At 34.4% G+C, this 16,852-nt stretch overlaps 1 protein-coding gene across 11 annotated transcripts in view; it reads right to left on the bottom strand.

The window, feature by feature from the left end:
- The window catches only part of MPDZ (multiple PDZ domain crumbs cell polarity complex component), a 130,235-nt gene extending 113,755 nt beyond the window's left edge, over nt 1-16,480 (bottom strand). For all 11 annotated transcript variants that reach the window (XR_006889085.1, XM_046664552.1, XM_046664558.1 and 8 more), the window contains exons 1-2: nt 16,405-16,480; nt 14,009-14,175 (exon numbers count right to left, since the gene is read on the bottom strand). Coding sequence is in view for 10 of the 11 variants with exons in the window: in XM_046664552.1 (XP_046520508.1) it covers nt 14,009-14,175; nt 16,405-16,420 (183 nt within the window). In the remaining variant the exon portion in view is untranslated. The remainder of the gene's footprint in view (nt 1-14,008; nt 14,176-16,404) is intronic.
- Between the last annotated feature and the right edge of the window lie 372 nt (nt 16,481-16,852).

Genomic DNA, 16,852 nt, shown 5'->3' on the forward strand with positions numbered 1-16,852 from the left:
AAAAGATACAATTGAGTCAAAAGGAAAAAATACGAAGCAGAAAAAAACAGCTGAAATAGAAACATCCAACAAAGTTGTATTCAGAATATATTTAAAAACTCTTATAAATCAATAAGAAAAAGACTGACAAATCAATAGAAAAATGGGCAAGAGACAAACAGGAACTCCTCAAAGGAAGATATCCAAATGACCAATAAGCATATGAAAAGGTGCTCAACATCATCAGTCATCAGGAAAATGCAAACTAAAACAATAACATGATACTCTAACATACCCCCCTGAGTGGCTAAAACTGGAAAAAAAGAAATTTAAAGCTGGCAGTACCAAGTGTAAGAGATGCTGTGGGGTAAGGAGAATTTTCATATATTATAGTGAGAGCATGGACCTGTAACTTTGGAAAACAGTCTGGCAAAATTTACGAATGTTGAATATACACAATAAGATGCACAAATTTTACTCAAATAAATATCCCAGAGAAATTACACTTAAGAACATTAAAATACACGTTAGAATGTTCATGGCAGTTTTATTTATAATAGCCAAAAACTAGAAAAATCAAAATTACAATCAACAAAAGAAAGGACAAATATATTCTAGTGTATTCATAGAATGAAAAATGGAAAAGTACTACAGCTACATACAACATGAACGAATCTCATAGACACAAAGTGAAAACAAAGAAACCAGACACAAAGAATATATCCTCAAACTACATTTACATAAAATATAAATTTTTATCTAAGGGATAAAAGTCAAAATAGTGTATGATCTGACTTCATGTGGAATCTAGAAAACCTAAACTCATAGAAAGAGAGAGAAGACTGGTGGTTGCCAGGGGCTGGCGGGGGTGGGAGAAATGTGGAGATGTTGGTCAGAGCGTATAAACTTCCAGTTGTAAGATAAATAAGTTCTGGGGGTCTAATGTACAGCATGGTGACTATAGTTAACAATACTGTATTGTATACTTGAAAGTGGCTAAGAGAGTAGATCTCAAATGTTTTCATCACACACACACAAAAGGTCATTATATGAAGTGACAGCGGTGTTAACTAACCATATGTGGTAATCATTCCACAATATATCAAATATCACATTGTACATCTCAAACACACAATGTTATATGTCCATTATATCTCAAACAGGCTGGAAAAAAATAGCGATTCTTTTGGGGTAGAGGGTTAGGACTGACTGAGGAGACACAGAGAGTACTAATGAGTGCTGGTAACTTTCCATACCTTAATTTAGGTGAAGGGTTATATGGGTATATTCAATTTGTAAAAAATCCTTGAGCTATATAATTTTCCCCCTTACTGTACGTTATTTCTCACTTTTTCTAAAGTTTGCAAAATAAGTGATACAATCAGAGCAAGAACCTGGGGCACTCCCGTGAATGATATAAAAACACCCTCCATTTAGAGAAAGTAGGTGGTAGGAACAGGCTCTACAAATCAAACTAAACCTTTTCTGACAGAAACTCTGAATTTAAAGTTCAATTACCAGGCATTCATCTTAAATGGATGAGAATATAGAAACCGGCTATCTGAAGCTGACGCTTAGTCTTTTACTGTGATGGATGACCCTCTCCAGGCTTGATATGGATTCAAGTAACTGATTCCCATTCCCAGAATGAATCCTTTAACAAGTGCTCAAGGCAAGATGAATCCTTAGCGACTATGTTTTAACCTCCATAGCACATTTAGATTTTTCTTCCTCAAAGATTATGACTTTCTAAAACTTGTAATCATTTAATCAAACACTAAATTACAAGAAAAAAAATTTTGTTAACTTATACTTTAAAGTATTCTGACACACCTTTGTACAAGGCTGATATAATTGTGAGATTTCAAAATTACACAGTTTTTTAACTTTAATAATTAACTTTAATAATTAACTTTAATAATTTAGGCTCACCAAATAGAATATTTTCAAATATGTAGATTCACTTAACTAAATCTGCTACAAAATATTGAAATGCTGACTTCTTATGTTTTCTCCCTCTCTTCTGGGATGTTCACTGAAAAGGAAGTTAGTATTATAGCTCTATTTTAACGGCTAACATCAATCTTTCCAGAAGCACTTGTGTAATTGTCTACAAAAATGATTGCTTAGGATCAAACTGAATTTCCTAAAGCACTTTATATAGATTATCAAAACCTGTTTTGTGGTCCTGTTATTTTAACTTATTCTGAATGCACAGTATAGCAATGAGAATAAAATGACCCAAACATTTAGGTACATTTGATGGATATTATATTTCTATCTTTTAAAAGCTAAAATATATATTATCTTGAATTAAGCAAGAAAAATGACCACTGCTTTTGTAACTCTAGTTTTGGTAGATTTTAAACAAATTTATAAACATATATTCCTAGTTCAATTTCCCAATTTTTTGTTTGTTTTTTACTCCCTAACATAATGAGAAATAAAAAATAAGGCACTCTCTGGGGAATCTGCCATAACAGGTGCACCTCACAGAAATGCAGACTGTTTTTTTAATCTGCACCTTGTCTCCTTGCAGAGCAAGAAAACTGCTTATTTTCTTACGAATTTACAAAAATGCTGTAAAACACTCTCTGGAACTGATCCCAAATATGAAATGCAAAGATGGATAGGATGCTGAGAGTATTCAATGAAATACAGCACCTAAAATGGTAGCAATCACAGGAAAATTTTTTTATACATAATAGAACTGCATTTCAAGTTTGGAACCAAGGGAGGCCTCCTTTTCCATAAATCTTTCAGTGAAATACTGATTAGAGCACAACTCTGATGCATTATTGAACAGGCAAACCCTTGCACAGTAATTGATGGTGGCACTCTGATTTAATGATCCTTATTTTTAAAGCTAATTAAAGAAATTGAGTTGCATGTTCAAAGGGGATTAGCTTAATGTGACGAGACTATTTTGGACATAAAGTAGCTCAGAGGTCCTGAACTAAACAAGATACAAAATGGTGCAGCAAGTTATAAAAGAAGGAAAAACATTTTCAGATGGAATAAACATAATTTTACATTTTCTATGAGACCTTCTTTTCATTCATTCAAATACTTATAAAAGCATCTTAAACGTCTAAGACATTTTGCTCTAAGTGATGAGATGGTAATTAAATAGACAAAACGCTTTCCACAATCACTAATACATTAGATATCCTATAAAATTACTCCACCAAGCTTAGTTCACCCACCTACTGACACGGAATACCCTTCTTTTCATAGCTATGAAGTCTTGAATAGCAAAGCAGATTGTGGTCTAGAACCCACATTATCATTTGAAAATATTCTTAAAGTAGGCCTTGACTATCATTGGCTGATAAGTTAAAAAGATAAAGATACTGAATTTAGAAAATAATTCCTTAACCCAAGAACGTTTAAGGAGTTATTCTGAGTAATCGAAATGCAAATTTTCTGCACCTGCCTCTAAGTAGATACAACTATAAAAGTTTCAGTGGAATAGTTGTCTTAAAATTCCCCTGTGCTAATAAAAAAGATAAACTACCAACCAGGAAACTCAAGATGGAAGAGAAAGAACAGTAAGAAGTAAATGAATTAAAGAGTATGTAAGACTCTTGTCATCTCCCTTTTGATATTTAGAAAGGCATACATGGATGATCAATAATCTACCCAAAGCAACGCCTATTGCTATAGTTTATTAAATGACAAGATCAAGCACAGAACTGTAAACTTTCTATCTTTATACAACGTTGTCAACTTACGTGAATGGTCATATAGCAGGTTATGCTATTTTATAATGTTCTACTTTTCAAAGCTCCCTGTATGAAAATTTTATTCATTGTTAAAATTACATCATAAAAGATCTTTATTAGAATCAATTCACAGGCGTACCACACTAAAACGTTGGGCTCAGGTAGCATAATGCAGAGTTCTCTACGTATATTTTATAAACTTGTTTTTTAAAGAAGGTCTAAACTTCACTAAAATCTTTAGAAATACTCTTATGTGAAAAGATTCAGATTCTGCACAACCCCCCGACCAAATTTCCAAAAATATATATGAAGACTTGGGTAAAAATTGGAAAATAACTTGAATTTAAAACAGTAACAGTCTGTTTTAAACTTTTTCCTTATTGTTATAAAAGAAATTTTAAGTTTACCATTAAAAAAAAGTTCGATTCTACAATGAAGTAAAATACAACAGGATTCTTTAACCTATCCCGAGTTTCCACTGAGATTCCAATTAGATTCCACTAATTTCAGAAACAATGGTTTCTTTTTCATACCTGTTTGATCTTTTTTGATAATATCTTTACTTTTTGTTATTATTATTGGGGGAGAGGTATCTGTGGTAGGCTGAAAAAAAAAAAGACAACAAATTGTTTTCAGCTCTTATCAACAAAAGCAATAGTCTATATTTCCCTACCTTTGAATCACTTAAAGTTCTTGCTGAAGTAGTAAAAATTATTAATTTTATTCAATCTTGACTCTTGAGTGTACATCTTTTATATTCTGTGTTTCAAAATAAGAAGTAAACATAAAGCACTTCTGCTGTATAAAAAATACAACTGTCGACTAGGCGAAAAGCACTATGGTTTGAGCTGCAAGCTGAACTAGCTGTATTTTTCATAAGCACCATATTACTTGAAAATCAAAAAATGGTTATACAGACTTGGGTATATGGCAGACAATTTCTTAAAAATAAACAAAGTAAGCCTGTCACTTCAGAAAAAACAACTGACAGTACTTGTTGCCAATAGTAAAATTTGAGCTTTCAAGTGAAAATTAGAATTCTGGAAAACTTGTTATCTGCCACCCTGAGCCTGACACCCTTCCATAATTTAAAGACTCTGTTGATAAGATCAGAAGTGATATTAGCAAGTGTAATTTTTGATATTACATAAGGAAATGTGAAATGTAACTTCTTTTTTCAAATTTTCCATTTTCCAGATGACCAATGTAATACAAGATTATGCATAGGTAAAAAAACAAATAAAGCACCAGTTAGATTTTACTATAATGGAAGACAAAATATTCATTCATCTGGTTTCAGATTCCACATTGTAACTAACCTCTAAGAAACTAGCAATGATTTTGGTGCACTATCAAAGGATATCCACAAAAAGGCTATATTCCTCCTTTCCTAGCTATAAATCTGCATGAGGCCAAATTTTCTTCATATATGGCAACTAAAACAACAAATCCAAACACATCAAATGCAGAAGCAGATATGAGAATCCAGTTTTCCTCTGTTAAGCTACATTAAAGAGACGTGCAAAAATGTAAAACAATGCCACTCTTCTCACTAATTTTTAAATGTAATGGGTTTACTACTGTTATTTTTAAATAAATACTTAAATATTTCTCAATTTTAATTTCTAACCTAATAAACACTGATGGATAAAACAAAACAAAACAAAACCTCTTTGAGGTCCTTAGAAATTTTTAAGAGTGTAATGGGGTCTTGAGACCAAAATGTTTGAGAACCATTGCCTTAGAACATTAAATTTTAATAGGAGGAGGAAGCAATAAGAAGAGAACTAATAACTAATATTTACTAAGTGCTTGGTAAGCACTGGGCTTATGCCTTAGAGTTTTTAGATCCATGTTATTTAGTTCCCATTTCAGAACTAAAGGAAGGAAAAAAGGAGGCTCAGTGAAGATGTGTATATATATATATATATATCTTCTGATAAATATAAATAAACTCTTGTTTAAGATCATCTTCTAGTAAATATCAGTGCCAGAATTCAAATCTGGATTGTGTGTGTCTCCAAATTCTATGACACCACACTCCCAGCATTTGAGCTCAGATGATCATAACGAAAACCTCAAATCACCAGGAAATCCTTAAATTATGTTCATTACTCTGTTTAAGAGGACAGTGGAACAAAACACGACAGAGCTCAGTCAGTTGGCCTACATTTAAATACTAGCTCCACCACTTACCCTCTCTGTGCCTCTATTTCCCTACTTGTAAAATAAGGAAAATATTATTATCTACTTTATAGTATTGTTGTAATGATGACATAGGTAACTACACATGGAATAGCTCCTGGCACCCAGGAAAAATTTAATACATGTTAACTGCTGTGATGATGATGATGATGAGCAGTGCATCTTTTGGTTACGAAGAGAAAAGTGAAAGGTCTTCAAAGTGCCTTCAGTTATCTGGCTGATTTATTTACGTCAAAAATTAGTTCCCCTGCAAGGACAGACAATTATTAATGTACAACAGTTCTGAATACTCACATGTTCATTAATCAAACAATCATTCCTGAGTTTGAGTAAAGTACCATGTTAGGTACAAGGTATTCAAAGATGAATATGGAATGGATTTTATCCCAAAAGTAGTAAATGGACTCCCAAAAAACCTAAACTCAATTAATTCTGAAATTCCTTTTCTGCTCGTTAAGAACAAATGGCAAGTGGAGCGCAGCATATACACCACAGGCTAGGCATGTGTGTTGATGTGTATTTGCAGAATGTCTTTTCTTTATTTAAAGCTCAACACTTCTGTGCTTTCTGAGCAAAACTTCGAAGGGAAAAATTTAAACAATGTAGCTTGACCAAAAATAATATTATCATCAAAGTATGCTTAAATTTTCTACATCAAAGGGGCAAAAGTATCAAAATTAAGTAATCTATTTTAAATGCCAAGACAAATATAAATTTAGAAATTGAAAACTTAGACAAACAACATGTTAGAATTTTTGCAGTGTTTTTTCTATCAGTCCCACATTTCCAAAAGGCAAATACAACTGATTCACTGTTCACAGTCTGCTCAGAGAAAAATAAAAATACAGCAAAACCTTACCAACGAGTATAAATATATGGAAACGGACACAAGAAGACTGATGTTACTTTGCCATATTCCTCTCTATTCCACTATTATCTTTATCCAGTTCATCTACTTTAAAATCTAGCATAGTTATAAATAAAAGCAAAATGAAAGTTCTGGTTTATATTAAAAAGGCCCTCTGAGGGGCTGTAGCGGTTAAGTTCACGCACTCCACTTTGGCAGCCTGGAGTTCAAGGGTTTGGATCCTGGGCATGGACATACACAATGATTATCAAGCCATGTTGTGGCAGGCCTCCCACATATACAGTAGAGGAGGATGGGCACAGACGTTAGCTCAGGCCAATCTCCCTCAGCAAAAAAAGAGAGGACTGGCAGCAGATATTAGCTCAGGGCTAATCCTCCTCAAAAATAAAGAAAAAAAAAGAAGGCCCTCTGATTAAAATTTGGGGGAGAATTTAAGGGAAATGGCAAATCTTAATGAATTTGAGTTTACAAGATGTTTAGTTTAAGTTCATTTCTCTTAAGGAATGCTATTGACTGTTTTTTCCAACTTATTTGTTCCTTTATATTACAGAACTAAGGGTTTAGAAACAGTGTAAATTAAAAGTAAAAAGAGCAACAGCTTCGGGGTCAGAGAGACTTACATTCTTCTCCTAAATCTATGAATGAATAATTGTGTGATCCAAATGAAGTTACACAACCTCTCTGAGCCCAAATTTCCTCAATGGACAAAACAGGGATAAAACCTACTTCATGGAGCTGATGGACTGGTTAAATGAGACAGAGCCCACAGCAGACAAGGGCTTCCTAAATGTAATTGCTGTTGTTGGTGCCACAGCTTCAAACGTAAATCAACCTCTATTGTTCTTAAATTCTTGGGTTAAAAGACTCATTTAGGTTATACCCAGTAAACTGCACATTTTTCCCTCTTCTCCAAAGACCATTTAACTGTGTCACAAAAAAACACCATACAATTAGCACCATTTGCTGTTTTAGACACACATGCATACCCAATAGCAAGATGGTGTTGCATTTTAATCCAGCACTGTATAAAAAGCTTGAACAGTGCCTTCTTGCCCAGGATAAAACAAGAATTTTGGTCCCTTCAAAGGCTCTATATTTACAAACTTTTAGTTAAAAGAACAAACATTTAAAAGCTGTTATTGTACCAAAAATAAAGTATTTGAAATTCCTACAGTAAATAAACTTTATGGTAAATGTAAAAACATAAGAGTCACTCCTTCTCTTTTAACGTCTCCTAGATAACGTACATTAAAGTCTCAAAGAAATAGATACTTTCCTGTTAGGCGGCTGCCATACTCTCATAAAAGGAAAACCACTTCAGGCGTAAGAAAAATATTTTTTCATTTTCACGAGCAACATCAACTGGGAAGAATGCCATTCAGTTTTTAGATAATTCCTGTTAATGGGGTCAAGGCATATTTTCTTTCTCCCTGTACTCCCTCTCTCCATAGACACCAAGTCATAATTTACGCGAGGCATTTTGGGAGACGGTAGTCACTTCCCCTTTTCTGACAGCAAGCCTGCAGAAGAATTCCCTTCATTTCACTCTTAAATCAGAAACCACAGAGAGAGGGGTTATGTTTTTGTCATTTATATAAGTAATAAAATAAAGCTGAAGAAACACAGGCATTTCTGCTCTTTGCCATGAACCATACAAAGTAGCATCTTTCTAATTAACTGCCAAAGTCAAAACAGAGCAAGAAAATGCTCAATTATCAAAATTTGCAACTTTTCCATCAACCCAAAAAAATATAAATGTAAGGAATTAACAGAGCTGCTGATGCCACTGCTTAGAGGCAGCACACCTCAGCGCTTAGCCCATGAACTAGATTTAGCTGTCTTACAAATATGTACCTACAGAACAGCAACTCCTCAGACACACGGCAGGACGGTGGCGTTCCATCCAACACCCCTGCCTACAGCAGATATTTGAAAGTGACTCCGAAATACACACTAACTCTAGGTTCTCTAAATTTTACTCCTGTTTTAAGACAGAGGATCAGAAAACAAAAAAAAATACACAGGGTACATTACCTCATGTACCCTTGGGCAGAAAACCCATCACTAAATGAGGATGTGATGCTGTACTCTTAGTGTGTATTCTTAGCATATTTCATTCTTAGAAAGATGAAAGCAGCATTGTTTTCAAGGACCATTCATGTATTTTACAATTATAATTGAAGGTCTTATCTATCAAAATGTCATTAAAACCCTTTATGTGTTTTTTACTACAATTTTTAAAATGTGGAGAAATAAAATGGTTAAAATACTGTATTTAATAGAATGGTCAGAAAGCAAAGTTGACACAATTTCGACTTGATAGAATAAAGTTTGACACAGAAAGTTGAATGCAAAAGAACAATGATGATAAAAAACAAACCCAAAAAACAAAAACCTTACCTTAATAAATTTCTGGCTCCAAAGTTTCCTCTCTTGCCAATAGCCCACACATATCTTATTGCTCTGATAACACAGATCTGTACCAGACTCAACCACAGCATTACACACATTATAAACCCAATAATTCTTTGTTTCAGGGGGCTGTGCTGTGCAATGATGTTTAGCAGCATCCCTGGACCCTACCATTACATACCAGTAGCGTGCCCCCCATCCCCAAGCTGCAACAATCAAAAATGTCTCTAGGCACCAGCCCCATGGCCGAGTGGTTATCTCAAGTGGCCTCAAGGAAAAAATGAGGAAGACTGGCAACGGATGTTAGCTCAGTGCAAATCTTCCTCAGCAATAAATAAATAAACAAATAATGTCTCCAGACATCGCCAATGTCTCCTGGGGAAGGAGATGTAAAAGCATCCCCAGCTGAGAAGAAGTGCTCTATACTCTTGTAAACACTGTTCCCGCAACCCAAAATAATTTCCCCCATCTATGCAGAAAATTCCTACTCATTTTTCAAGACTCATCTTACATGTTACTTCCAATGTAAAGTTTTCTTCTAGTCAAAATTAGTAATTCGTTCCTCTTATACCACTCACCTTCTTGCTTTTCTATTTAATTACATAAAATAAATATATGTTCTATTGTCCCCTCTAGATAGTGAGAAACTCCAACTTATTTATTCATTGTATTTTTATTGATTTTATTAATAAACGATTATGACCTTTCTAGAGATAAACCTCCCATTGCAGAAAATGTGGCTCAGTGAACGACATGTCACAGTGAGCAATATAGAACCCTCTAGGTCTTTTGCTTTTGCTTTTGCTCCTGGGAAGTAGCAATTAAATGACACATTCCAATTTCACACCCCAAGGGCATTGGAGTATCCAGTTCTCTGATATTTCTATTTGGTCTTTGTTTAGATGCACCTTTGAGTCACCCATTAGCTAATATGTTTTGCCATCAGAAGTTGTGTCAAATTCTTTTTGAAATGTGAACAGGTAAAACTTAGAAACACAGAAATACAAAAGCAAAATTTTATACCCTGAAGACCATATTTCAAAAATAAAAATGACAAAGATGGATCTAATTACTCCAAAGAACACTGAACAGTGATTTCCAACCTGATCTATAGTAAGTCAGCATCTCTCCAATTATTTCATGAAATATCATAAAATTTCCAAAGAAAAACTCAGAAAAATCTGGCTTAAATTTATGTATATATACATTATGTACCTAGATGATATGTATATAAGCCAACACTTTTCTGGGAGAAAGATGAATGAAACAGGAGCCTGTAAATATCAAACAACAAGAGCAGCAACAAAATAATAGCATGTCACACTCCAAAAGGTTGAAATCACTGGCAAGCAGAAACCTCCAGAATATTCTGTGCCCAAGCCTTGTTTCCCGTATCAGCAGCTTTTGTAACTTAAATTATCCACATCATTTCTTCAATCTTGGAATTGGTCTCTGCTGCCATAGCTTTAAAAACAATCTTAGCAACATCAATTTTAAGTATTAGTCCTAAATTTCTATTGAAATTAATTTTAATTCAGAGTTTTCCTATAGATGACTCAGGGTAAAGAGCCACTTAATTTAGTGCCTGTGGTCAATTCATAAGACAAGCCAATTAATTAATCAGGAAAGTAGCATCCACCTATACTGGACTGGAGAAATGTCCTAGAATAAATATGCAAATCCAATGTCCTCATGGCTGACAAGTTTCTATTATTAAACGGCTAACGTGTTTATTTCCCCCACAATAGCTGGATTTTTGTCATGAATACACATTGAGCCCTGCAGTTATTAGCTGTGATGACTAGGTGACAGTGAGGACACTACTTGAGAATTTGCATTTGACAGATCATTGACGCACAGTCACTTAAACAGGAATCATGCAATAGGAAATGAACTGGAGCTATTAGAGATTATTCAGGTTTAATAGCACACATCCTTTTAGCTGGCGGTTAGAACAATGCACAGCGTGGCAGAGTGAAACAGAGGCATCAATTATACTCTCAGACCTGTTAATATTTTTGACAATATTTAAATAGCACATCCCTTCAGGGCATGGCTTTTGTGCCCTCTCAGTTACACACCTGTCAAGTGTTTAATTTGCCAAAGGGAAACAGTTTGATTTCTAAGGGCAGTCTTAATACTGAAGAAGCAAATTGGAAAAATTAAACATTATTGAATAGAAGTAACGAGAAGGATCTGAGGGAAAAAAATAGTAGGCTTAATTCAACATGGCATGTCAGCATCTGTCATTAATGCAACAATATGATCATGCTCTCCAACGTGCTGCATATACCTCGGGCTTTTCAATTAGTCACTCCTTTTGCTTTCTAAGAGACAGGGGAATGATGGCGAGGAAAACTGGAGGGGTCAAATCTTCTGGTAATACTAAAAAAGATGGAGACAGTAACTTGCACCTATCGTGCATATAAAATTATACATCTAAAAAGATAATTTAGGGATAAGGTAATAAATAAAAGGTGGCCATTGATCAGATTTGTGTAGCTATTGGTTTAAAAGGACAAAACAAATTTCACCCCTTAGGTGCATTAATAAAATATTAAATTATAAATATTAATTATTAGCAGGTGGTAAACTACATAGAAAATTCAATTCTAACATGATAAAGTCTAGAATATTTATATTTAAACTTTAAAACAGAAAATATAAGTTTTTGAAATTTTAGTCATTAAAAAAAACTGGTTCAACAAACAAATGAGATTGAATTAGTCAGAATGGAGACTGAAGTGAAGAATCAGGAAAACTGTGAAGAAGTTATCAATGGTTTTGACCAAAATGAAATTCTTGGCATATAGGAACCAAGTTTCCACCCTTGGGAAAAAAAGAAAGAAGATGTAAGACAGGCTGCAGAATGAGAAAAGAGAAAAGGCTATGCCTTGGAAACCAAGAAAACCAAGTTCTAGTTCTGGCTCAACCCTCATAAACAAGTCACTCAACTTCTCCAAGCTGTTGTAATAAGCAGGGTGTGGGCCAGCTGGTTTCCTTGGGCCCTTTGAAGACGTGACCTACGAGCCAAAAGTCCGAAGGCATGTAAGACATGCCTACAGAATTCACAAACCTTACAATTTACTTAGTCTTGAACTATAACAGCGTCTATCATTAATACAAAAATAAGATCAGACTGTACTTAGTCACAGACTATGAGGCTCAATAATATTATGTTCAATAGATTTCCAAGGAGGTTTCAGGTGAATCACGTGGGACCCAAACAGTTTCAGAGCCCATACCCTCCTTCCATTTGGAAATGGTTAACCAGTTCAACAACAAGCGGGCCTGTCTCTCTCCTCCTTTCAGGAGACCCGGTAAGTACAAATGCTGTTCCCCTTACACAAGGCTGGCCAGAAGGGATATTTCCACAGTTATCTCACTGGACTAGCGGTATTCCCTAGCATATTTACTAGAACTTTCTGTTTCAACTTTTCTTCTCATTCCAATCATATTTTCACATAATACAATAAGGGGAGAAGACACGTGTTCAACTTCTCCACACACTATGAAAAAACAATCTTCTACATCATAATCACACGTATATTCAGGATATGGGTTTCTCCAAAAGTTGGCCAACCCATTCTGCAAATGGATACCTAAAACCAAGCTTTTCAACCAATAACTGGCTAAGGGGACAAACACAACTACATATATCAAAACATCTCTTTTTCTTAATTCATGATCATGACTTTTAATCATTAAGCAGAAATTCACTAGAGAAAAAATATTTTTAAAGATTATCCTTGATTAAAGATTATTCTTAATTTTTTCTGGCTACCAAAATATCTAGATTAAGAAATTACGTGACATTAAACAAATCCCTTCTCTATAGCTACTATTTGTTCCTTTTGCATTTGGCACATTTTTGGTTTTTTTTTTTAACGGAAGCTGTTCTTTCACTGAATTATGAAACTAGTCTTCAAGTTTCATTTTTCACTTTTTAAAGGAGAATATTTGCTAGCAAGTCATCCATAACCATTCAATTAATGCTAAAAACATTAGAATGAGAACTATCTTGGACTGAAGGCATAATTACATTGACTTCAAACCTTGTGAGGATAACAACTGTTTTAAAGATATTTTTTTTAAAACTTGAGAAATGGTGATTAAATCAAGTTAGTTCAGAGAACATCTGCCTCCAGTTTTCATTCTGTCGTTGTGATATGTTTCAATTTTAATATAAATGCTAGGACTTTTTAATGCTCATAATTTTTACAGAAAAAAAACACTGTGTTACATTTAGAAGTTCTAATGTTTATCACCATCTGATGCTGTCATGGGAGCAATTGCTACTTACACTCTTTTAAGACGTGAGAATTTCAATTCCTCTAACTGATGACAATGTAATTATTCCTTTTACTGTCAAAATAGAGGTGATTTCCCTTCCTCATATGCACGATTACCCATGCAAATCCAGGGTTATCTGAAATCTTCTAAGTGTACTGAATATCTGAATCTGAATGAGCAAGATCACATGAACAATGAGCCTTAGTGATGATGGAAGCCAAGTCTACAGCCAACCACCCTAAACATATTTTTATCGTGCCCTCTCCTGTAGGGACTCATTCTTCAGCATCCACACAGCTTTCAACACAATGTCATATCATCTACACTATACTGCAACAACCATTACAAAAATAACTAGGGGGGGAAGCCACAGTGAATGTGAATGTGAATGCCTTGTTTGGAGGTTTAAATGACTTCATTAACTATTCATTAACACATACAAAAATCAGCCTTTCAGAAAAACACAAGACTTTCACAAGATCCAAGCCATGCAGCAAAAGCCTGCTTCAGGTGAGTCACGTCCTACCTGCTCTTTCAGCTGCTGCACGGAAGTCTGAAGGTTCAGAATCTGACTGAAGAGCGGGCTCTGCAAGACTGACTTTAGAAGGTTCAGTTTGTCTTCATTGGCTACATCCCCACGTTCGCGCAGCTTGGCTTGCAAGCGCTCGGCTGCCTGCAGGGCCCGATTTTTGTCTATACCAAAGAGCAGCATTAGTCAATAAGGGGATTCAAAAGACACACATCAAACCATGCTTATAGAAATCCTAAAACTTTTCCTTTTGAGAGCACAAAATGGACTCAGGAAAAAAAGAAGACTGTAATGTGTCACTATAAATACGTCCTTCAACCCTTAAAGCCTCTGGTAAGAAGGTTTTTTGAAAGCAGGGAACTGGTTATAGTGTCTGCTACATGCAATTAATTGTCTGTAAAGGATAGAAATTAATTCAGATGGAGCATACTTGAGTCCCAATGCCAGCTATTTCAACTCTTTCATAAAAACTATTGAAAACCAAATGCTCTGTCATCTTGTAAATGGTGATATTTTCACTTAAAAAAATTTTATTTACATATAAGAAAAATTAGAAATATAACTAACTCACTTATAAGTGGATGTGGATAATGTCACTGATGAGTCATAACATCCAAAATATGACAGTTTCATATACTAAGGGGCAAAGCATTCTATACCTGAAAATTTACTTGGAAAAATATCACAACAATGCATCTCTCTTCAAAAACACTACTTTTCATAAACTTTAAATGTCTTTCCCCAAAATTAAACAGCATATTTACATACGCATTAAACCAACACAGTTCAAATATGTATCAACCACCTTATATAACAGGCACAAAGTTGTTAAATATTTTGAGTAAGTATGTCCCTAACAATCGTAGCATTTTACATGCATGATTCTACCAGATAGTGAGTTTCTACCACAAATAACAGTCATAACATCATCCTAAAATACACACACACTCTCTCTCTCTCACTTATAAGTGAAACCATATTTGTTAAAAAGAAAAATGGAGACTGTTCAGATACATGACTAACTAATTCATTATGGTAACAAGTGTATCTATTAAAATATATTTGCCATATTATAGTGATCAAAAAGAGTAGGAATTATCACCAGAGACACTTGCTATAGCATCAAGTGTGGAATTACATAGAAATAGAAAAATTAAACACGAATTAATATTGAACATGAATTCACATACACATACAAATTTAAACAATGTTAGTCATATGCAGAATTTTAAAAGCAAACAATGACAAGGATATGTATGAGAATTTTATTCTGGGTCCTATTTCCCATGGTATCTCAGAAGACAAATCTAGTATTAACTCCCATGTCAATTCTTGGAAGGTGTACAACTCAGTAATGACTTACAGAATAAAGATTCAAAAGTAATGGTTTAAATAATCCTGTATTTCCCCTCTGGTGTCCACTTTCTTATGAAGAGCTTTCCCATGTGGACTAGTAGTCTTTATGGTGTGGGACTTATAGTATAAAACGGATGATCAAGGAAATGTACACCCACGCATTTTCATTACCGGTATAGTACCAGGACAAAAATCACAGTAATGATCCCCACTATCACAAAAACGGCTCCTTCTCCTTTTCCTGCCACTCACTCTCATCCTACTCCTCAAAGCCTTCAGGCGTCAAGACACCAGCCAAGATCACCAAGGCGCCAGACTGAAATCCAGACACCTTCCAATAGTCATGCCCAAAGAGTTCCCTAGAATGCGCGAGGGACTGGGGCATCAGATGAGGGGCAATGAGGGCCTGATAAACCTGAAACTAGTTCTACAAACTAGTTTCTCTAAAACTAAAGAACAGTGTGAAAGAACAGTGTGAAGAAAAGATTAACACATGATCCTGGAAAATTTGGATATTTCAACCTAAATTATCTCATCCTAGAAATTAAACTGCCTCAAATTGTCACTGAAGTGTGTCAGCCTAAGTGCTTGTTACTGTCATCTTTATCAACCTAAAAGCAAAGCCCAGTAGTACTGCGCCTGTCACAAATAAAGTAAGAGACAGACCTAAGCAATGATCTTCTTCCAGTATTAAAAATATCGTTAAACTTTCTGGCACTATCTAGAAACAAACGTTAACCAGAAATGGGTTCATAAATCAGAACTGAGTTTACAATAAATTTTATTAAAACCCATAATTACTAAAATATCTCATATGCTTTTAACTTTTGCTTATAAATGATGTGTTTTTTATAGCACTTCAGATGAAACTGTTCAAATATGGGAACACATTACCCTAGTATAATGTTAGTGGATAAAAACTTTTTAAAACTAAGTTACTATAGGCAGAATCCTGCTGTGTAGAACATATATTTCAAAGATCCCAATGGAAGGAGTTTCAATTCTTATAAAAGTAGTTAGGAAAAAATAGGTCTTACCTATAGTTTCTAACATTTTTTTCAAAGTTCAGTGTTCTTCTTTACAATGATTATAAACAGCAACTAAAATGGAACGCTGGAGAGAAAAGAAATAAAACGAAATGATTATGTTTTATAGGAACTCTAAAATTATATTCTAAAACCATATACTCTAAAAAGCATTTGATACTACTATAATTCCTTTGATCATTAAAATCTTGATGATTTAACTTGAGATAGTTTCCTTTATAGGTAAAGGAAAAAAGTAATTATTTTAAAACTTATTGAAAATATCTTATATTTGCAGGTCATACTTGCATAATAAGGTAAAAAGCATAAAATTGGTTTTAAATAAAATGGTAGAAGTATCGAAAATATTTCCTTAATTGCTTCTTGACACAGACCAGTATAATCTTGGATTCACTTACAGATCCAAGATTCACCTCCAGACCCACAGAGGAAGGAGTTT

The sequence above is a fragment of the Equus quagga genome, chromosome 6, assembly GCF_021613505.1.
Source record: "Equus quagga isolate Etosha38 chromosome 6, UCLA_HA_Equagga_1.0, whole genome shotgun sequence".
In the NCBI taxonomy this organism is placed as follows: domain Eukaryota; kingdom Metazoa; phylum Chordata; class Mammalia; order Perissodactyla; family Equidae; genus Equus; species Equus quagga.